Source organism: Rana temporaria, chromosome 1 (assembly GCF_905171775.1).
Source record: "Rana temporaria chromosome 1, aRanTem1.1, whole genome shotgun sequence".
Lineage (NCBI taxonomy): Eukaryota > Metazoa > Chordata > Amphibia > Anura > Ranidae > Rana > Rana temporaria.
Window position 1 is genome coordinate 446,694,591 of NC_053489.1, and position 22,852 is coordinate 446,717,442.

Below are 22,852 nucleotides of genomic sequence, written 5' to 3' on the forward strand. Positions count from 1 at the left end.
CCACTCGAAAAATGCTGCTTGCAGGACATTTTCTAACGTCCTGCAAGCGCACCGCCCCTATGTGAAAGCTCTTAGGCTTTCACACTGGGGATGCAGGGGAGGCATTTTTCAGGTGCTTTATAGGCGCTTTTTTTAGCCCAAAAGCGCCTGAAAAACGTCCCAGTGTGAAAGGGGTCTAACAGACTAAATAATTTCTTGGATTTAGGCCAGCCCTTGCACTAAATGGGCATTGTTACATTTTGTTGATGTAACAGATCAAATCCAAGATAAATCTAATTATAGTGTAACAAGAACAAGAGCAGAGTTCTATTATACCTGGACCAACTCCTATCCAATTTTCAAATATTTAGGAGAGAGGTGCAGGATTCCTGATTTTTTTTTTCCTGGCTTTTTCCCATTAATAATAGGAAAACTATTTTTTGCAAACTGTGGTGATAATGAAGGCCTCTTGAGCCCCTTAGGGAAGAGAGCCGTGACTGATGGGGGCATGGCTAGGTGCAGGATAAGGCAGATCAAATGATTGGTTGCTAGGGGGAATGGGCTATGCCTGAGCTTGATAAAAGTAGTGCCCCTAGGGAATTCTGGGTCTTTTTCAAGAAACGTGGTTGGTAAGAGCTGCCCACCCTCCCGTCCCTTTTTTATATAGTATGTCACAGCTTGCTGCGTTTTTTTGACCTTGCCAGCATAAAATGGCCGTAATGGACTATGCCCTTGAAGGAAATCGGAAGTAGGCAGCCTGTCCGGCACTTATGGTAAGGACAGGCCTCCTCCCCTTTGGAATTGTGTGCTCACAGTACAACTGTGACTGGTACTGGTTGAAAAGTGTTCACATGTTATGTTTGGATTTAATAAAGCTGTGGCCTTGCCCTTTCCAACCTAAATGGTTGTAAGTGTGTTTATTTAACGGGGTGAAGGGGCAAGGGGGAAAGTTTTTACTATACATTTATGTTACAGTTAATTGCGCCTGGGCTCATTGCGCCTCAGCAGTCATAATAGTTATAGTTCACTGGGACCACACTAGTCATTTGTTTTCAGTGCTCGCTCTGTGCCATGCTTAACACTGACAGTGATTTGCTGTTTACTTGTCACACATAGTTATAAAACATTGCAATAAAAAAACAAAAATTTTACTTTTTAAAGAAGATCATAATACACATTTATTTCACAAATCTTATATTTCATTTTGATAATTGACAAATTGCTGATTAGTTTTTTTTCCAAAAGTTTAAGCAGATTTATTAATTTGTATGTCTTTACACTTTCACAAAAAAATTCTGATTGTATTTACTGTATTATACATCGTATGTCAATATTTCAAATCAGTTAATCTCCTGTGCACATTTCCACAAGAAAACCTCAATATTATGAAAGCAAAGTCAGAGTTTTGTTTTCACAGTGCACCTTTGCATTGCTCTTGGCTAAGAGACAATGACTCATGCTGCGTACAAACCATCACTTTATGTGATGAAAAAAAACGACGTTTTAAATCATGAAATAAAACGACGTATTTGAAACTTCATTTTCAAAAACGATGTTGCCTACACACCATCGTTTTTTCAAAATGCTCTAAAGCGTGGTTACGTTCAGCACTCTTTTCCATGAAAACTAGCTTCATAACTTGCTTCTGAGCATGCGCTGGTTTAAAAACGTTGTTTTAAACGTCATTTTGCCCACACACTATCATTTTAATTGACACAAAAAACGACGTTTTGAAAAACGACACAAAAAATTTAAGCATGCTTCAATTTTTTTTGTCGTTTTTCACAAGACATAAAACAACGTTTCCCCCCACACACGGTCATTTTAATTGACGCTTTTCAAAACTTAGTTTTTTTTCATCACATAAAGTGATGGTGTGTACGCGGCATAAGAGTTTATCATAGAATCACTTTCCCACTGATGGGTTTTGCTTCTAGTAAAGTTTTCTCCTCCTCCTTCCTCTTCCTCTCCCCACTTCTTCCACCCATTGGCCTATTAGACTGTACAAAATCTACTAAGCCATCCACCAAACAGTCATCCATTTAGAAACAGTATGGTTCAAAGGGCCCATGCCCTGTCTCCACCCCTGCCTAGACTGTTCCAATCTTTCCCAATGTACCCCCACCTAGACCTCTTCTGCCCCGACCAATCTAACTCCCACTCAGACTGCTCCACTCCTGGTGAATGGATGCCCACAGAGACTGTTCTGCTCCCTCAGTAGCCTATACCCAGCTATACTGTGCAGAAAAAGCTGGCAGCTCTCAACACTTCTATGTTTCTCCACTCTGTGCCTATCAGCATCACAGTGCAGGCCATATGGAAGATCTGATCTATTAGGAGCTCTGACCTATGTACAGTGAGTGGCTGGAGCCATTTTTGCTACCACTCAGTTGGGGACAGGTGGTAGCAGTGGTATTTAAAATGACTATAGCTATGTGGTGATGATCAATGGCTTATTGGACTGGGGAGACAGGCAACACATGGTGATTTGTGCAGATTGCTTCACCTATATGGTAGTGCTATTATTTGCTATTTGGTGTTTAAGTTATTTTTATTCCTTTTCACATAGAAAAAACTTTATAAACTTTCTAGAAATTTTTTAAAATCAACATCCATTATAAAGTTCATAAATTCTTTCATACATAAAACATATACATTAATACAGGAAAAACTTGTGTGGGTACACAGTTAGGTCAATCCCTTTAAATCATGCATCTATAATGGGACTCTTTATACCATGGCACCTTCTCTTTTGATCAAAAAAAAAAGAAAAAAAAAAAGAAAGAGAAAAGAGAGAAAAAGAGGGGAATTTAGAGACCTCTCAGAAACAGAGTGATCAAAGCAGCCCGCCTAGCCCTCACCCCCCTGTGTACGTTCGAACATACATACACATACACACCTACATACATATTCATATAGACATACGCATATATGCGCGCGTGTCACCCCGGAGCCCCATCTCCCAAAAATAGTGAAAAGAGGGAGCAAAAGCGAGGGGAGCAGTACTTTCACGTAAGTCCGCACCAGATCCCCCCCCCCCCTTACGCCCATCCCATTACCCTATATGTGTACCTATATATCTCTTGTTGTTGGCCCAAGAGAGAAGAAGAGGAAAGAAAAAAAAAAAGGAAAGGGGGGGAATTTACCCCTTTTGGCGTGTATCCCATAACTATCCCAGTGCCCATATGTGTATCCTTACTTATAAGGAAGTGAAGTGGGGGGACTTTCCATCCTCCCCCTTATCACTTCGTATTATGTGAAGAAAAGAAAAAAAAAACAGTGGGGAAAAGATTCACCACCTAGGTGCCAGCCTATGTATTCCCCTCACTCCCCATGATCTCCAAATAGGTCAGGGATTGCTTAAAGTTCATCTATTTCCCCCATGTTTCTTGAAATCTTGCTTCTGCATCCTCTTGAAAACGTATTAATTCCTCCATTACCCTTATTTTATCTACCTCTCTAAACCATTCCTTTATCCTTTATGGTTCCTTCATTCTCCAATTTTTCGGGATTAATGCTTTCGCTGCATTTAATAAAAACGGGGTAAGGGACACTCTGTATTTTTTTCTCTGACTTCCATTGCGTGGAATAAGCATTTCCAGGGGTCTAGTTCTATCTCTGTCCCTTCTATCTGTTTCATTAGACCTAGTACTTCTACCCAATATATTTGGATCAATCTACATTGCCACCATATATGGGCATGATTTCCTTCTTCCCCACATTTCCTCAAACACAGGGGTGATGCGTCATGATTTATTTTATACATTTTAGTGGGGACATAGCACCACTTGGTCAATAATTTATAGTTAATTTCTTTCACTTTTGTGTCCTTTGAGGTAGAATGTACATAATCCATAACCCTCTTCTTCAGCCTCTCTGGAACTGTTTGGTTTAATTCTGTCTCCCATTTTTCCAAGAGGTGTATTGACCCATCCTCCATGGAGGTTATCAACAGCCTATATATTTTAGAGGTCGTCCCTTTTCTGCTCATCCCTCCCTGGTCTATTAATCTCCCCCAAGGATTTAATCTTTCAACACTACGAAGGGGTTTTGGAAGAGATTCAGTAAAATGTTGGAGCTGCATATATCTCCAACCATCCCATGGTGATGTTCCATATTTCTCACGTAGTTCTTCTAATGGGCATAGCCTATTCCCCTTTAAGACATATTTTAACCTCAATCTGTCCAAGTGGGTCCACTTTAGATACAGTTTATTATTTTTCCCCGGTGGGAAATAATTATTTCCTATCAGGGGCATCAGAGGACTATTATATTGCCCTTTCATGTCTTTAATTACTTTATCCTATATTCTTAGTGTTCCTATTGTAATTGGGGCAAGTGCCTTGGGGAGGTCTCTATGTTTTTTAGGGATCCAGATAATCTGGCCTAACGCCGTTTTACTCATATTGTCTTCTAGCGACACCCATTTCTTATATGATGTCTTATGGACCCAATCTATAACTCTCTTTATTACTGCTGCTTCATAATATTTCTGGAGATCTGGAAGTAGCACCCTGGCTTTGTCCCTGGATTATGAAGCCCCTTGTCCTTGTTCCCTTACCACCCACCACACCCATGTCCTTTCTTCACCGCCTCCACACCTGCGCCTACATATCTTTACCACCCATTGCACTTGCATCCCCCTTTCCCTCCCCCCCCCCCCCCTCTGAACTTACATCCTTCTTCCCTCAGCACTGTTTGTGTCTGTAGCCCCCATTCCCTCACTAACCTCTGTGCCTTACCATTGATCATACCTAGGCTACTAATCCCTCACCTGCATGTACTTCTATTTCTCCCAACTTCCACTCACTCTTGCAGGAAATGCCAAAGTGATTTTTAGAAAGTTTTGCAATTCAACAAGAAAGTACTCATTTATTGATGCTTATGCATCCATTTCTCACCCCCAAGCCAGTATTTGATGGAACCAGTTTTGGCTGCAGTTGTAGATGTTAGCCTTTTGTAAAATTTTGTCCAGCTTTGTACATTCTGTTTAATAATTCTGCCAGACAGAAAGGGAGGGTAACTTTTCAACATCCACACAGACAGAAATAAAAATGGCTTTTCTTTAGTAGGATAGAGCAATGCTAAAATCCTTGTCAGATTTCTATTTCTGTCAGTGTCTCTGTTGTAGATTTTACCTTGCCTTTCTCCAGTCTGATGAAACCATTGATAGCAGGACAGGAAGTGAGGGTAAATCAGGAGTCCTGCTGGTTTCAACTGATCTACACTGAGAAAGAGAGATCGAACTCTGCAGATCGCTTGGTTCTCAGAGCCCGGTGAGCAGAGAGCTGGTGACTGTCAGTCACAATTCTCTGCTCTGCCCCCTCCTCACTCATTGGAGCACTGTGCTGTGGAGGGGGCGGGGGGTGGCCAGCTTTGACTGTACTTCTCCTTTAAAGCCTCTTACTCATGATACCCCTGTTTGAGCATCTACTTTTTCAGACTTTTTTTGTATGTATTTGCGCATATTTGCGCAAATTTCATATTTCCCGAAAATGCATGGAAGGGTATTCTCACGTTCTCGTTCTGCACAATATGTAAATAGGCATTTGTGTGCAGTCCCTCACATTTGGGCGCATTCACGCGTATTTGTGCGCATTTGCATGCATGAGGCGTAAATTACAGACCACCTGATAGAGATATTGGGCTTCTGGTGTTTTATGTTAGGTAGACCTTCCTATTTGTGTTTTTCTTTTATTCTGTTAATCCAATAAATGTATTGCCATAATCTTCCAGTGAGGTGGGGGTTAAAAAAGCTGGGGGCTCTGTGATAGACACTCAGCAAGAGTGTCCGACCATGCCCGCCTTTTCCACTCACCTCCTGCATTCATAGAAGCTGTACTATATTTTCTAGGAAGCAAAAGCTATCTATGAATGGGGAATGGGCAAATTAATGAAAGGTCCTCTTCTATTAATAGATTGTGTTTCATTTATAGGAACCATAGTACATCCTCTATGAATACAGGAGGTGTGGAAGAAAGGGTGGAAAACCTTCAGGCAATCTTGATGAGCGCCTGTCACTGCTCCCTTAGCTCTGTTAAGCCCCACAACAACGGAAGTTTATGGCTGGATAGAGGGGATCAGAGGAGGAAGATTTCTGCTAAACCAATAGCTAACAGCACAAAAAACACATCACACTTATAGTAACATCATTAGTGTTTTTTTTTAACTAAAGGCTTTAATTAGGGCTGTGGAAATGAAAGATTAATTCCTCAATTAATCGTTCATTTTTTTTGATCGATCAAAATTCTTTTGATTGGTACTAGTGGTGCAACAGATCTTAAATGATTCGTGGTCCGAACTGGTCACCATATGCAGATCGGCACACCGCGTGATCCGCGGAGCTCCGCTGCTGCCTCGGCCATATGAAAGGCAGCGGCTTCAGTCTAGCGCCCGGAGCGGCAGCCATCTTGGTCCACCCGGCGGCGGCCTAGGTGAGTCTAGAGCGGCGCAATGACGTCATCACCCAGCCTCAACTGCTCGTGTTTGGCCAGCTTCTCTGGTAAGACTAATCTTCCTATACAGTGGGGGAGATGTGGACCATATTACAGTGGGGAGATGGATTACAGTGGGGAGATGTCTGTGGGTTACAGTGGGAGAGATTTCTGTGGGTTACAGTGGGAGAGATGTCTATGGATATTACAGTGGGGGAGATGTCTGTGGATATTATAGTGGGGGAGATGTCTGTGGAAATTACAGTGGGAGAGATGTCTGTGAATTACAGTGGGGGAGATGTCTGTGGATTACAATGGGGAGATGTCTGTGGATATTACAGTGGGGGAGATGTCTGTGGATTACAGTGGGGAGATGTCTGTGGATATTACAATTGGGGAGATGTCTGTGGATATTACAGTGGGGGTGATTGTGGATATTACAGTCGGGGTGATTGTGGATATTACAGTGGGGGAGATGTCTGTGGATATTACAGTGGGGACTATATATGGTGGTGATCCGAAAAATGTATGTGTGTTATAATTAATCGAAATTAGTCGATAAATCGATTAAATAAATTGATTAATCAAACATGAAGATTTTAATCAGTAACAGCCCTTGCTTTAATGAATGACTAAAATTTTGTGTATGACTGCAGACTGCACTTCCTTTGACAGATGATTACGTTACTGAGCATTGCTTTAATGTTTTGTTACTGGACTTTTGAGGGTGTGAATATATAATATCCTAAAAGAGAGTCAGTAATGTAAAATATGCTACAAAACAACAATTTGATACCGTTGAGACTTAGATGGTCAATACACTTGATTTGAGCTCTAGTACAAATTATGTCTATCTACAGCTTTTTATGTTGCTTTTTTAGACTAAAAACCCTTTCTCAAGTGCTTGGACCTAAAGATACCTTTTCATGCATGAACAATTATGTCTAGTAAAGGAAATAGGCTATTATTCCTAATTTGTACGGTTGACTGTTCTTTTTCGGCTTTACTCTATGTATGTGTTTTTTAAAATGTATTGGACTTTTTTCTGTTTTAAATATGTTACTATCACAAGAGTGATGAAAAGCCCTCTGTAGTACTACTATGTAAATGGCAGGTAAGACATCAGGAGTCTGGCGGATACTTCCTGTGCTCCCAGCTCATTAAGACTGGGGACACAAATCTCCAATCTTACGTGTTTATCGGCCAGTCCCAATTGACCAATGCACTCTATGCTTGGGAGGATGGTTGCCACTTGCTAGTCTCTAATATGGATTGGAGGACTTTACAGCTACCAAGCTCACTTCTGTCTAAAAAAGAAAAAAAAATGCTGATTATTTTGAAAACAAACTCATGGATTCTATTGCAATACAAGTCTATGAGTCGCCCAACTCATTGAAAATAGTACACTTTCTATGTGCTTGTTTGCTTTCCTACTAAAGAAAAACCAAACTGGCAATATATTGAAAAGAGATATTTTATTTCAACTCAGTGTCCATTATTTTTATCCACAGAAGTCATAGTTCCAGTGACCAAAGTACCGGTATACCAACCTAATGGAGCTAACACAATCACAGCACAGACTACTATAAGCCAAGCATCTAGTACTCCATCTGGTAATTCCATTTCAGCTATATATTTGGTGATGTGTTGCTAGCACTAATAAAGGAAAGACATAATCAAAAGATTTTGGCTTTAACTAAAGTATTAGTTTAACAATTAGCATCTCCAGTACAGAGCAGGCAATGGAGACTCAAGCAGCTATTGCAGCCAGTGTCATCAGTGGTACTTTCTTTCTAAAGCTACAGCCTGTTTCTTGACAGCAGCTGCTGAGTGGGACCCTTGCTTTCTATGGAGAAGCAGTCATCTCTTTACAGAGGTCTGACCCCCCCCCCCCCACTATTGAGTCAAACATATAGCTCTACAATCCACAAATCACACAACTCTACAAGCCACAAATCTCCCCTGATTCAGGGGCAGATCCAGAGTCTAGTCTTGGGAGGATCATTACAAAATGTATGGCTGAAATCACATTGCATGCATAGCAAAATGGTGTAAGACCCTTTTTTTTGTCTGCACTGGAATCGGATCACATGGTTGTTCACACCTATGTGATCCGATTCCTGCACCTTTGACAGTTTGCACTGCGATCTGAAAACTGATCTGGGGTTGTCATTAACTTTGCATTGACACCTGCAGCAGTTCGCAGATGTCAGTGTTAACCGTCGGCAGGTGATATGCGATGCTGGAACCCGCATTGGAATTGTGCTGGTTCCCGCATCGCATATATGTAAACTGGGACTGAACCTCACCAGAATTTGTCACTGATATCTTTCTTGTCGCAGGGTACATATATGGGCCAGCAGTGTTCGGTCCCTAAACACTTGTCCATCTGCAATCTGTTTCCGCCTGATTAAGTCAGCAGTAGAACATCTCTGGAACTTCCTAGAAGCACCTAAATCAATGACACCATATACATCATAGCATGCTATTATGCATCTGTCCTATAGGAAGATTATCAGAACTCAGGACTCAGGCCAGCCCTCATATACTTACAAGAACAGTAAAGGCATCCAAGAAACTGGAGGAGCAATAGAGATGAGCGGGGATTGCGGTATCACTCATACAGCCAGATGCATCATTCTCTCTTCATGCCGTGCTGGAGCCTGGAGAAGATGGAGGTGGGTGGAACAGTCACACTAGGCGCGGCTGAGGAGAAAGAAGTCTCCGCTCTGATGCTGGAGCCTCACTCTCCTCCCCTTCGGCTTGGATGTGACGTCACTCATTGGTTGCTAGACGCCAAGCGATAGCAACTAGTGCAGTGCGTCGGGCAGTAGAGGCCAGGCCAGCGGTGTGGTGGTGCAGTCTCTCTCTCTCTCTGTGCTGCTGCTGGCCTGATGTTGAGTCTGTAATATTTTCAGGGGGGACAATTGCCCCATTCCCCCCTTGGATCCACCCCTGCCCTGATTAGAGAGTTCTAGCTCTGATGCAGGTTGGCATGTCAGACCTTTGCAAAGAGATCACTTCTTCACACATCAGGGTCCCACTCTGCAGCTGTTGGCAGAAGGCAGACTTTTCTACTCAAGCTGTGCCTACTTTTTAAAGAAAACCAACCTTGAATGTATTTAGCTGATTATTCAGAAGGTTAATTTTGGCTTTAAGAGCTCCTTCAGCTATGTGGTCTCCTGTGGGAGTAATGCTTGCCAATGGAAACGCTACCTTCATGCACATTCTATGTCTCCTTGTCACAGCTGTTCCTTGCACCCTGTATAGACCAATGGCTGGCCTTTCACATACAACTGCTCATCTAGTAGTTATGTGCACTTAGGGGCTCTGACTGGCCCCGGATGCAAACCCTTTGCATCCAGGAATGGCAGTTCCGGCTGCGCACAATCTGGATACAATTAATCCTGCAGGATGTGTGTGGCCATGGCACAGAGTGCTACTGTATTCACTCACAGAGTTTATCTGCATATTAATGCTGCAGTCCAGCCACCTCTAGTTGCCATCTTAATAAGCCCTGAGTACTTGTTTTTAAGCGTTATATTTTTTAGGACAATTTATTTTAAGTAACCAATCAGAATTCATCCTGTTTGCAGCAGACCAGTAAAAGTTAAATTTTAATTGGTTGTTCAGGTGCACTAGTAGTCATTTTTTTCATTTTGGATAGCATAGAAAATGGGAAAAACATCTGTTTTCTGTCATCAGTGTCTCATTTTGGAGATGTCTTTTTACTTCCTGCCCTATGGACACAACAGGAAGTGAAAGGAAATTGCCTCTTAGACAGTTGTCAATGCAACAAGTGTTCCCATTATAACATTTTCCATCTAGTCCTGGTCTGGTGACTCAAAATGTGTGTCTTTCCTATCTATTTCAGTCCCAGTTACAATGATCATCAGGACAAATAGAGTCATTATACCTATTGGGGATACAAAAAGCTTAGCCTGACAGTGGTCCTAACTCTTCTATTCTCTATAAAAAAAAGAGAAAAAAAGTTTGGCTTTAGAGGCGGAATTCTGCTCTATAAATTTGTATGACTTCCTCTGTTTATGTTTTTATCCTCCAGTACACCAGCAGATACTCCTTTTGAGAATTACTTAAAAGTCAACTTGGTATAAACAGGTTTTTCTTCATAATTTCAAATATTTTTTAATGTTATTGATTTTTTTTTTTTTTGCATAAAGGGTAGCGCCACTTAGTTTTCTGAAAATTAAAAGTCAACAGCAACAAAAACTGTGACTGCTGATTTTTAATAAACAGACACCTGTACCAGGATCCACCACTGTGCTCACCCGAGGGAGTGGCAGGACTGTCTTTGGTCCTTGGCGCCATCATCGGAACTGTGGGAACCTAGCTGTGACAGTTTCATAGCTGAGTGCCCACTGCGCATGCACAAGCCATCAATGGTCCTGTAACGTGTCCCAGAGGACTGGTGGGAGGGAGGGGGAAGGAGAACTTTCACTCAGATCCACTAGGTGATCCGAGCCGAAGTGGGAGTGGATACCTTTCAAAACCAGGTACCTGCCCCCCCCCCCCCAAGAAAAAAAAGGCAAATGTCAAAGAGGAGTGGGGGAGCAGGTCTTAAAGTGGAACTTCCCCTTAAAGTGGAACTTCCCCGTTTGGGTAGAGTTCCGCATTAATACCATTTGGAATACAGTAAGTTGATCATTGAACAATTACACCACACAACTGTTACAATAGATGTGAAGTAAAATAATCAAGTAATGACTACGCATTGAAGGTTGTAAATTAACAGAAGGCAAGATATAACCAATATACAATCCTTGCGCATGCATTTTACTTTATCTTTAATAATAATAATTCCTTCAGGTGTAATGTCAACAGGTTTTCCAGCAGTTGTGGATTTTACATTCAACTTGACTTTGGTGAATGTGACTTACAATTCCCAGTTTCAGGATCAGTCCTCTAATATCTACCGTGCCATGTCTGCCATCTTGCTCTTACAGGTAAGAGATGCTTGATATCAAAATAATATTGTTTACTATAAATCCCCTTAAGTTACCAGTATATAGTTTAGGATGTTCTTATTTGTGGTAAAGCAGTTTATTTAGCCACTTGAGAACCAGCATGTTACAGCACCTGTGTCTAGCGTGTTTTTCAGTGATGAGCACTGTAATAGTATGACTGTCAATTACTCCATCATGCAACACTGTACCCAAACAAATAGAGCATTCATTTGATGGTATTTATTACCATTTTAAACTTTTACCATACAAAGGAAAAAAAAAACATTTGCAAATAAACCATTTCATTACATTCTGTTATAAAACATATTAAATAAAAATGTAAATTTAAAAATTGTCAGGACAAGAAAACCTCCATAATGACCTCTTCTTGGAAAGTAGACACCACAAGGTGACCTTATTTTGTGCCACAGTTTCTTGTATAGTGCTATTGAGGAGTTAAAACAGAGGGGAGCAAATGTGGTACTCTATATAAGGGCATATATCCACTGGTAGAAATAGTACATATATATTAGATATATCCATAGGTAACAGAAATACATAAATAAATGTTCTTTTAAATAGTACATTCCAGCCAAAGATGGTACAAATTAGGAACATTGGTCACACACAGCAGTAATACATTGAAGCCATCACAATTATGACGTTGTAAACTGGTAAAAACTGTAACAGACCAAAATACCAAAATAGGAATAGCTAATGAACATGTTTAAATTGATGACCAACAGTAGAAGGTAATTAATTAATTTCATAAAAACTATCGAGATTGCATCCTTATGCTCTAGGCATTTTGTGAAACCATTCACTTTCTCAGTGAAGTGGAAAACCAGCGCTATCCACCAGCCATAACACAACAGAGTTATTTTTTTCAAATAACAAACATGCCATACCTACTCTGTGCAGTGGTTTTGCACAGATTAGCTATGATCGCTCCTCTTCACAGATCCCCCCGCTGGCTCTCCTGACCCCTCCCTCCTGCCAAGTGCTCCCACAGCAAACAGCTTGCTGTGGGGGCACCCAAGCAGGCTCACTCCTGAGCCGCTGCTCTGGGTGTCCATTCAACCTTGCCTCCTTTCTCCCTCTCATTGGCTCACTAGCTGTGATTGACAGCAGTGGGAGCCACTGGCCAATGAGAAGGGAGAGTCACTGGAGAGCTGAGGCTCTAGTAGTGCACATTGCTGGATCGCGATGGGGCTCAGGAAAGTTTTAGGGGGGCTGTTGTACACAGAATATTTTTTATCTTCATGCATTGAATGCATGAAGATAAAACACCTTGAGCTTTTAGAAAAACTTTATTTATACAATAGATGCAAGCATGTCCTCAGTAGTTATTTTCAATACAATGCACTGGATTTTTATACTGATTTTCATTTAGTTAAGCACATGTCTCTTGTCTTGTGAATGATTCTTTTTTTTATTTTTTAGATCGATCAGGTGTTCCGAAACACAAGCATCGGGGCTGCATATACAGGATGCAGAGACTTAATGTTCAGGTACTGTTTTCAAATGTACTCAATGCTTAGCATTTGATTCTAGATTTTTTTTATTTCTAGCTTAACATTTAAAATACATTTCTCTTCTAAATCCCCATGTTCTGAGAATATAGTACATCTTTGCCCAAGAGTTTTTAGTACAAAAAACAAACAAACAAACATTAAAATAAAGCAACTATGCACACTCTTTGGTGACTGATCCTAACCTAATTGTTAGGCCATTCTGAGACTTACGGTAATTCTCTCCTCATCCAATTCCTAAGTGGCTAATTTGCCAATGGCTGTTGACTTTGCAAGGGAATTTTCCATTAGCTTAGTGAATGTGGCGAAAATTCACTTTGAAAAGAACACCCAATCATATGCAAGGAATATAAAAAAACACAATTTTTGCTTGCACATTATTGGGCGTTGGAATTCAGTAGAGATTTATATCCTTTACTAAGATAGGATGAACTTTCCTTGCAGCCCTGTTTGTCTTTAGGAAATCAACCCCTAAAGCCTCGTACACACGATAGGATAGCCAGAGGACAACGGTCTGAAGGACCGTTTTCATCAGTCCAAACCGATCGTGTGTAGGCCCCATAGGTTATTTAACCTTCGGTCCAAAAAATGAGAACTTGCTTTAAAATGTAACCGATGGACTGGTAACCGATAGGTCAAAACCGATCGTTAGTATGCAAAAGCATCGGTTAAAAACCCGCGCATGCTCAGAATCAAGTCGACGCATGCTTGGAAGCATTGAACTTAGTTTTTTTCAGCACGTTGTTGTGTTTTACGTCACCGCGTTCTGACACGATCGTTTTTTTAACTGGTGGTGTGTAGGCACGACGGACCATAAGTCAGCTTCATCGGTTAACCGAGGACAACGGTCCTTCGGACTGTTCTCATCGAATGGGCTGATCGTGTGTACGAGGCTTAAGAGTTATCCTAGGCCGCGGATTAACATACCTCCCAACTTTAAACTTTAATACAGAGGGACAGCATGGAGTAGGAGTAATGTAGTGTACGAATTATGATCATTCTAGAAACCGGCACGGGAAGCTGACGCATTTTACACTGTATCTAGTGTTTAGTCATATGACTAAACTCTAGATACAGTGTGAAACACCGTCAGCTGTCCGGGGTTCGATTGCTGTGACTTGTAGTGCTGTTCCCATTTTTAAATAAAGGCAACTTTTGTTCGAGAGTGCAGCTGTCCAGAAATACATCCTTGTTATTCCTGCCTTGCTGATTGCATTGTCTGCACCTGGGATCTCTGCGGGGTGGATTATCATCAAGGTCTCCACCTGGAGTGGCCATCTCCCCTTCCTAACCGGCACGGGAAATGGAACCCTTTGAGTTCAAAAAAGGCATTATAAAATATTTTCATAAATTTTCCTGCTTACATGAGTATTTTCTAAAATTTTGACCCAGATAGTAGCCTTATATATTATTAAACACATTTTTTAAGTAGGCAAAATGTATTGACTACTGACACTGATCAACTTCGTCTACACACATAGCCTTCAATGACCGCAGGGTTTAACACACCTCAACATAAATAAATAATAAAAAGACAATATTGACAAAAAAATTTGATGCAAATAAGCTAAACTACTAACATTGAGAACCTTCACACAATACATTTTGTAAATATTCTCTTCAATTATCCAATCATCTGTTTTTCTTTTTTAATCTGCACAGGAATTTGCTTTTCACTTTATTAGAATGAAATTTAAGCGGTTGTATACCCTCTTTGCCCACTTGCGCCTGCATTAAAGCTTACCTGTAGGTGCTTGCAATATCTACTTAAATCTATATGGTTAAGGAGATATTTGCAGAAAAGCAGGCACCGATGTTTACGGCGCATGCGCGCCGTAGACAACGGCGCAGGTGCACTGAGCACGGCAGCATTTGAATGGGAGCCTGCTGGAAAGTGGCGTAAATGTGCGCATGCGCTGGGATCGTGCCGTTCTGCGCGCATGCGCGGGAGTGACGTCATCGCCGCTCCGGCCAGTCACAGCGCTGGAGCGGCGATACTCAGAAGACACTCTGGGTATCATGGCGGCGACGGAGGATGTGTCCGAGGACCGCTGTGGGGGCTTCGATCTAAGGTAAGTAATTGATAGTGAGCTAGTATGCTAGCCATACTAGCTCATTATGCCTTTGCCTTGCAGGTTTTTTTATTTTTATTTTATTTAGGGTATACAACCGCTTTAATGTTCACACAATATACTGTGTGCAGATTTTCAACTCCTTTAATTAATTAGCCCAAATCAATTGTAGCTATTTGACAACAGTGACACGATTATTGCTACAGTGCTTTGTAATTATATTTCTTTTAATAATCTCTATAATCAATATAAAGAGGTTACAATTATCAGTGATATTTCTCACCTTACATTTTTACTTTTTTTTTTTTTTTTAAATAAACAGCAACAAATTTTGTTAGAGATTATTAAAAGAAATATAATTAGTCTAAGAGCTTAGTTTTCCTTAGATATGTTTTGGTTGCCATTTAGATATTTTTAACAAGCAGTAAAACTACTTTAAAACCATCAATTCCTGAATGTTTAACTACTTGTTTTGTAAAGTAATTCATTCTCAAATACACTGTGAGTGCTTTTCACTTTGGTATTCTGCATAAGAACGCCAATATAGGGGTCTTTTTTTTACATGCTAGCCCCTCACTAATATAAAAGAAGGGGAAAAGGAGCAGCCCTAGTGTCAGTGTACTGGAAGCTTTAGAGGGAAAGGATAGGGAAAGCTGTCAAATTGCATAGGGAGAGATTCAGGGTCAGTTAAAAAGAAAACTGTACTTTAATTCTGATTGCTAGCTCTTTGGGCAAGCAACCTCTTTGTTGCTCTTTTTGGAGGGTGATTTTTTAATTTATTTTCTGCTTTGGTTGATTTGGGGTCAGAGATCACTTTTAGCATGCTCTCCCACCCATAGCATCCTTTTTTGCTGTAACTCTTCCCTTTAAAAAAAAAAAAGTGCATTTTGTTTCTGGGGCGCAGTATTTTGGCGATTACATTTTTTAGGGGGCTAAATAAATTTTCATTTTGTTCTGGCCTTTATTTTTGGTTAAACTTCTTTTATAGACGCAAGGCTTTCCTTTGAAAAAAAGGGCTTTTGTTTCAGGAGGTAATTCAGGACTTTATTTATTTTGGGGATATATTCGTTTCTTTTGTGTTGATAGGATTTATTTAGACAAAACTGCCTTTTTTGCTGCAAGACTGCCCTTTAAAAAAAAAAGAAAAAAGAAAACAGATACTATTGTTTTAGGGGTGATATCTTATGGTTTTTGCCTCCATGAGAGGTTTCTTGATTTTTATTTTATGTTGATGGTTCATCATCATTTGAAAGAAAAATTTAACAAAAGTGTGCACCTAAAACACCTCATATTGGGCCTACAATTTAACTACTTACCCCCCGGACCATATTGCTGGTCAAAGACCAGAGCACTTTTTGCGATTCGGGACTGCGATGCTTTAACTGACAATTGCGCGGTCGTGCGACGTGGCTCCCAAACAAAATTGGCGTCCTTTTTTTCCCACAAATAGAGCTTTCTTTTGGTGGTATTTGATGACCTCTGCGGTTTTTATTTTTTGCGCCATAAACAAAAATAGAGCGACAATTTTGAAAAAAAATTATATTTTTTACATTTTGCTGTAATAAATATCCCCCAAAAATATATAAAAAAAATTTTTTTTCCTTAGTTTAGGCCGATACGTATTCTTCTACATATTTTTCGTAAAAAAAATCGCAATAAGCGTTTATTGATTGGTTTGCGCAAAAGTTATAGCGTTTACAAAATAGGGGGTATTTTTATGGCATTTTTATTAATATATTTTTTTTACTAGTAATGGCGGCGATCAGCGATTTTTTTTCGTTACTGCGACATTATGGCGGACACTTCGGACACTTTTGACAAATTTTTGGGACCATTGGCATTTTTATAGCGATCAGTGCTATAAAAATGCATTAGATTACTATAAAAATGCCACTGACAGTGAAGGGGTTAACACTAGGGGGCGGGGAAGGGGTTAAGTATGCCTGGGTGTGTTCTTACTGTGGGGGGGGGGGGGATGGCCTCACTAGGGGAAACACTGATCTTCTGTTCATACAGTGTATGAACAGAAAATCAGCATTTACCCCGCTGACAGGACCGAGAGCTGTGTGTTTACACACACAGCTCCCGGTCCCCGCTCTGTAACGAGCGATCGCGTGTGCCCGGCGGCGATCGCGCCCGCCGGGCACACGCACGGGAGTCGGGGCGAGCGGGGGGCGCGCGCGCGCGCCTCCGGCGGCGCGCACGCGCCCCCTAGTGGCGGCTATACGATAGGACGTATAGCTACGGGCTTTCGCCCAGGAGAGCCGACCTGCCGCCGTATAATGACGGTGGCTGGTCGGCTAGTGGTTAAATTTAAAATTGTCCTGCTGCTGGCCTATTTTCTATTGCTGCATCAGCCATAATCTTTTTTAATTAAAGCCCCTACCTGTGCTTTATGGGCCAGATTCTGGTAGAACGGCGTATCCTTAGACGGGCAAGTGCTGTATTCTCAAAGCACTTGCTCCGTAAGTTGCGGCGGTGTAGCGTAATTCGGCCGGCGTAAGGCCGCCTAATTCAAATGTTGAACAGGGGGGCGTGTTTTATGGTAATGTGCTGTGACCCAAAGTGATTGACGTTTTGCACTTACGGCGCATGCGCCGTCCGTGGAATATCCCAGTGTGCTTTGCGTCAAAGTACGCCGCAAGGACGTATTGGTTTCGACGTGTACGTAAATGACGTCCAGCCCCATTCACGGACGACTTACACAAACAACGTAAAATTTTCAAATGGAAAATGGGAACGATGGCCATACTTAACATTGTTACGCCGCACTTATGCCTCATATAGCAGGGGCAACTATACGCCGGGAAAAGCCTAACGTAAACATCGTAACTTTACTGCGTCGGCCGCGCGTACGTTCGGGAATTCGCGTATCTAGCTAATTTGCATACTCGACGCGGAATTCGACGGAAACGCCACCTAGCGGTAAAAAAAAATGCAGTTAAGATCAGACGGCGTAAGAGACTTACGCCTGTCGGATCTAATGGATATCTATGCGTAACTGATTCTAAGAATCAGGGGCATAGATACGACGGCTCAGATTAGGACTTACGACTGCGTACATGGCGCTGCGCCATCGTAAGTCCTTTCAGAATCTGGGCCTTTGTCTCTAGTAACCTTAGGCCTAAAATTGTCATTTTAAATTGTCCTGTTGCTGGTCTATTTTCCACTGTGCCAAAGATTTAAGAGGAGGAAAGTGAGGCAGAGGCAGAGGCAGAGTGAGGAAAAATTTCTTCCAGGGGTAAGGGCAGAGAATTGGGAATTATCCATACCATTGTACCAGATGGCACTGCCCCACATGTACAGGCAACGGCTTTTCAGAGCCATTCACAAAGCTCTAAAGTCTGGACAACATGTTACTCTGCCTGAGGCACACAGACTGTGTAAAATCAATGTATGTGCACCTTTTAAAATCATTATTGTAATTCTTTGGTGTATGCATGCTATTTGCCATCCTGAACCTTCTAACTTTAAACCTGTTTAGTAAACGTTATAGTTACCACAAACAGCGAGCAAAAGAGGGCGCACCAGCCTAAGGCATTATCCTTAAAGAGGAGTTCCACCTAAAAATGGAACTTCCTATTAACCCACTCCTCGCCCCCTTACATGCCACATTTGGCATGTAATTTTTTTGGGGGGGGAGTGGGGACTTCAGGAGAAGGGGACTTCCTGTCCCACTTCCTCCTTCCGCCGAGGGGCTGGAAAGGCGATTAGCTTAATCGCCTTTTCACAGCCCCTCCCTGTAGGCGAGCGCCTGTCCAATCGGACGGCGCCGCGCCGCTCGCGCATGCGCACTGCCGCTCGCGCATGCGCAGTGGGTGCCCGGCCGTGAAGCCGAAAGCTGTCACTGCCGGGTGCCCACACTAAGAATGAAGACGCCGGCCGGCGAGGGGGGGCGAGGAGCGGAGCCCCGGCCGGCGCGTCGCTGGAGCCGTGGAGCAGGTAAGTGTCAGTTTATTAAAAGCCAGCAGCTACACTTTTTGTAGCTGCTGACTTTTAATAAACTTAAAAAAAAGGTGGAAAACCCCTTTATTTAAGTATTTATTGAAAATCAACATAGATTATACTTACAAAAATGTGAATTAAAATCTCTTATCGAGTACATGTCTGTAACCCTGTGGTCCTTGACTTGGCACACTCCAGAGTACAGGGGGACTGCATCAGGCTCCATAATGGCTGACAGGTTCATCAGCGCAAAACAACACAAGGTCCTTCCACCAAAAGCTTACCATACAGCTTACCAATCATTAACTAGTATACATGTTGGCTGACAACATGGCCATCAGTCACACAAATGCCTTTGTTCACATACCTGTTGTTACATACCACAGATGTGTAGCGCCTTTAATGATTTAAACTTAAATATTTTGAGGCAAACATACTAAACGAATCAAGGATTATAAAAGATAATATATCTGGTCCAGCACGTTGTCACTTCTGGTCCAGTGGTGTCCTTCATTTTGTAATGTAATGGTCTTTACTAGAGGCTAAAGTAAAGACTAAAGCCCTGTACACACGATCGGATATCTGATGGAATCTAATCCAATGTTTTTTTTCTTCGGACATCTGATGAAGCTGACTTCATCAGTCTTGTCTACACATCATCGGTCAAAAATCCGACCGTGTCCAACGCGGTGGCGTAAAAAACTACCACGTGCTGAGAAAAAATGAAGTTCAATGCGTCGACTTGATTCTGAGCATGCGTACATTTTTGACCGATGGACTTCCACACAGACGAACATTTTTTTCTATCGGTTTTTTATCCATAGGTAAATTTTAAAACATGTTCTATTTTTTTTCACCGATGGAAAACAAACCGATGGGGCCCACACATGATCGGTTTGTCCGATGAAAACGGTCCATCGGTCTGTTTTCATCAGACAAAACGATCATGTGTACAGGGCTTAAGAGATCATTCAGTCTGACCATTCACTTGAGAACCTATTCTGTTAAGGATATATTTCAGTTTACTAGTCCTTAGATATGGTGGCTACATTCGTTTTTTAAGTCTAAGTTCAGTATAGAAAATGCATGTGAATCAACTTTGAAATCACTTGTCCTTGTAGCTTCATGTACATTGAAATTACAAAATGACACATCTTATCATGGAGATAAGGAGAGGGGGAGGTGTTTATAGCCCGAATCAGGAGAGCAGTCTACATTGACAGCTGTGTTGAGTTTGCTGATACTAGAATCTCTGAGAAATACAAAGATGTTGGTGGGTGATCATCCTAGCTTCTATCTAGATGTCCTTTAAAATAAATAAAAAAGCTCATCCCATACTGCTTGTCCATACAAGCATTTATATTCACAAGTAAGACAAACATAAAATGTTGAGTTTTCACTTCATATACACATTCTAACATGTTCTTGACCTTTTTTGTTTGTCTATGTATTTTGAAGCACACTGCCTATTTAATTTTTCTTTACTGTGTTTGCAGCCCTGGAACGGTGCCTGAATCTTTCAGGATTGACTGTGTGTGCTCCTACGTTAACAACACAGTAGGCCAGAAATTTACCAAGCAATCAGTTTATAAGGAAGTCTACATCCTCACAAATGGAATAAATAACTTGGCCAAATACCGCTTGGACAATTCCAGCCTATATATTGATGGTAATGTGTGTTATAATTATAAATGATAAAAATGCTCAGAAACATAATTTCATTCAAGTAACATTAACGGATCTTTGTACAATTAAAAAATAAATTAAATAACAAATATATTATACTTACCTGCTCTGTGCAGTGGAGGAAAATTAACGGGTCACTGACAGGCTTAGGTAAGGGTTTGGGGAGGTTCAGTCATTAGTTAGTGGGGTGTTTTTACTTTAATGCAGTGAATGCATTAGGGTAAAAAACAGTCAGCCTTTAGAACCACTTTAAGTTTCATAGAAAGGGTGGGTGTAGAGGAGCTCATAAAAGTTGTTGAATCCCACCCGCATCAGGCTGCATTTGTTAGCTTTATGGAGTGCTATGAATGATCCTACTAAGATGCTTTGCATTACAACTCATACAACCAGATCCACAGAAAGTATGCTGTTTGTAGGGTTTAGTGAACCCTATAGGAAAAGTAGGGGCCCCTAATGAGCATACATTAATGAAACAATTTGAAAGGCTAATCTATACCTCCAATACATTAAATATGTGGCACAAGGCTATTAAATATTGCAAAGACCAAGGATCTCAAATAAAAATAGTGCTTTAAAAACTTCAATTTCTGGCCTGTTTTGTGAAGTAACTCAAATACACTGTGAAGGCCATTGAACTTTTGTAAGCTACTTTAGAATGACTAATATAGGGGTCTCTGCAAGTAATATTAACGGATCTTTATACAATTAAAACCCCTATTCTTTCTTTCAGGTTATAATAAATACACAGTCCCAACCAGTAAGTAGACATTTTTGGTAGGAATCAAAGGTGAAATACTCAACTGTGCCTAGGATGTACTTATTGCTCATCTGTTTTCTTCTTGATAAATTGTAGCCATTATGCCAACGATGCGCTTGCCAACAACAGCATACCCACCAGACTCTACTGTTACAGTGAACTTCACTTTGACTAATTTGAAATATGTCCAAGAATTTACAAACCCAGCATCTTCCAAATACATTAACACCCAGGCAATCATGACTACATTGGTAAGTAAATAATTCAAAACTCCAGTACATAACTACATTAAGAGTGTAAAAGATCTGTTTCGTAATATGTGTTATTGCATCAGTGGCCCTTAAAGTCTAACTCAAACTAAACTTTTTTTTAACCTTGAACAGAGTGGCACAATGTATGAGTTTCGATTTTATCACTATCTGTAGTGATTTTTTTATCTCTGTGAAACCAGGAGAAGAACTGAGGTCACCAGGACACAAATCCACTCAATTCTCACTCTGCAAATTAAACTGTTTTTATTGTTGTCTCTTTCCCCATTATATAGAATTTCCTTTACTTCCTGACATCCCCCCCCCCCCCCAGGATAGGAAGTACGTTGAAATCTCCACAGTGGAAACAAATACCGCAATACAAAAGCTAGAAGAGTTTCTAACCATCTCTAACTCTCCCTATTCCAAAACAAATAAAAGAGGACCTAAAAATATTTTTTTTTACTAAATTTGTAAAAATCCTTCAAATTTGTCTTTTAGTTGAATGCCTTAATGAAGAATACCAGTCTCAAAATGTCTTTCTCTTTCTGCCAACTAATAAGGTAAGGATTAAAATAGCCATAAACAATTGCATAATGAGTTAATTGTTTGGTTAGAAAGATATTTAAGTTGAATGTCCCTTATAACTGTGTGAACTTTACTAATCATCACCTTTTCAATGGTTTAAATTGATATACAGTTTGGAAAACAGTGAAGGTGACACCAAAATCAATGCCAACTGTTACTACCGCAGCAAGTTATTAACCACTCCATTTAATACAGTGGCTTTTTACAAGGAACTGAAAAATCTGACTTCTAATGTGACAAAGTTGGCAATCTACACCCTGAATCCTAACAGCCTTTATATCAATGGTAAAATGTCTTTATTCTTATTATTATTATTTCTTCTCTATAAATTCCAAGTGCCAAATTTGTGTATTTCTTTTACATAAATAATTTTTCATTAAGCAACAAATTCAGTCTACAAATAGTTTTTTTAACCAACAACCAAGAGTAAAAGTTTACTTCTTATATGGGTTTTGCTTGCCTGTAGGCAATATAGTAATTATCTATACTTTAATATAGTAGGAAAGAACAATATTAAGCTGCATGCCTCAGATCCATAATGATCCTACAACTTTAAGAGCAATTGAACAGAAACACACCACAGGATATTTTCCTCTGGAATATTTTGCCCGCTAGTGGAGCCTAATTGTGGAAAAATTAAGCCTCCC

The 22,852-nt window shown here is 40.8% G+C and overlaps 1 protein-coding gene across 1 annotated transcript in view; it reads left to right on the forward strand.

Annotated features, from left to right (window-relative positions):
- Positions 1 to 22,852, forward strand: part of LOC120932084 (mucin-16-like) — a 59,409-nt gene that overhangs the window by 25,640 nt on the left and 10,917 nt on the right. Inside the window, exons 3-10 of the mRNA XM_040344215.1 lie at positions 7,925 to 8,026; positions 11,241 to 11,377; positions 12,821 to 12,888; positions 20,423 to 20,595; positions 21,343 to 21,369; positions 21,466 to 21,620; positions 22,119 to 22,180; positions 22,318 to 22,490. Coding sequence (XP_040200149.1) covers positions 7,925 to 8,026; positions 11,241 to 11,377; positions 12,821 to 12,888; positions 20,423 to 20,595; positions 21,343 to 21,369; positions 21,466 to 21,620; positions 22,119 to 22,180; positions 22,318 to 22,490 — 897 coding nt within the window. The remainder of the gene's footprint in view (positions 1 to 7,924; positions 8,027 to 11,240; positions 11,378 to 12,820; positions 12,889 to 20,422; positions 20,596 to 21,342; positions 21,370 to 21,465; positions 21,621 to 22,118; positions 22,181 to 22,317; positions 22,491 to 22,852) is intronic.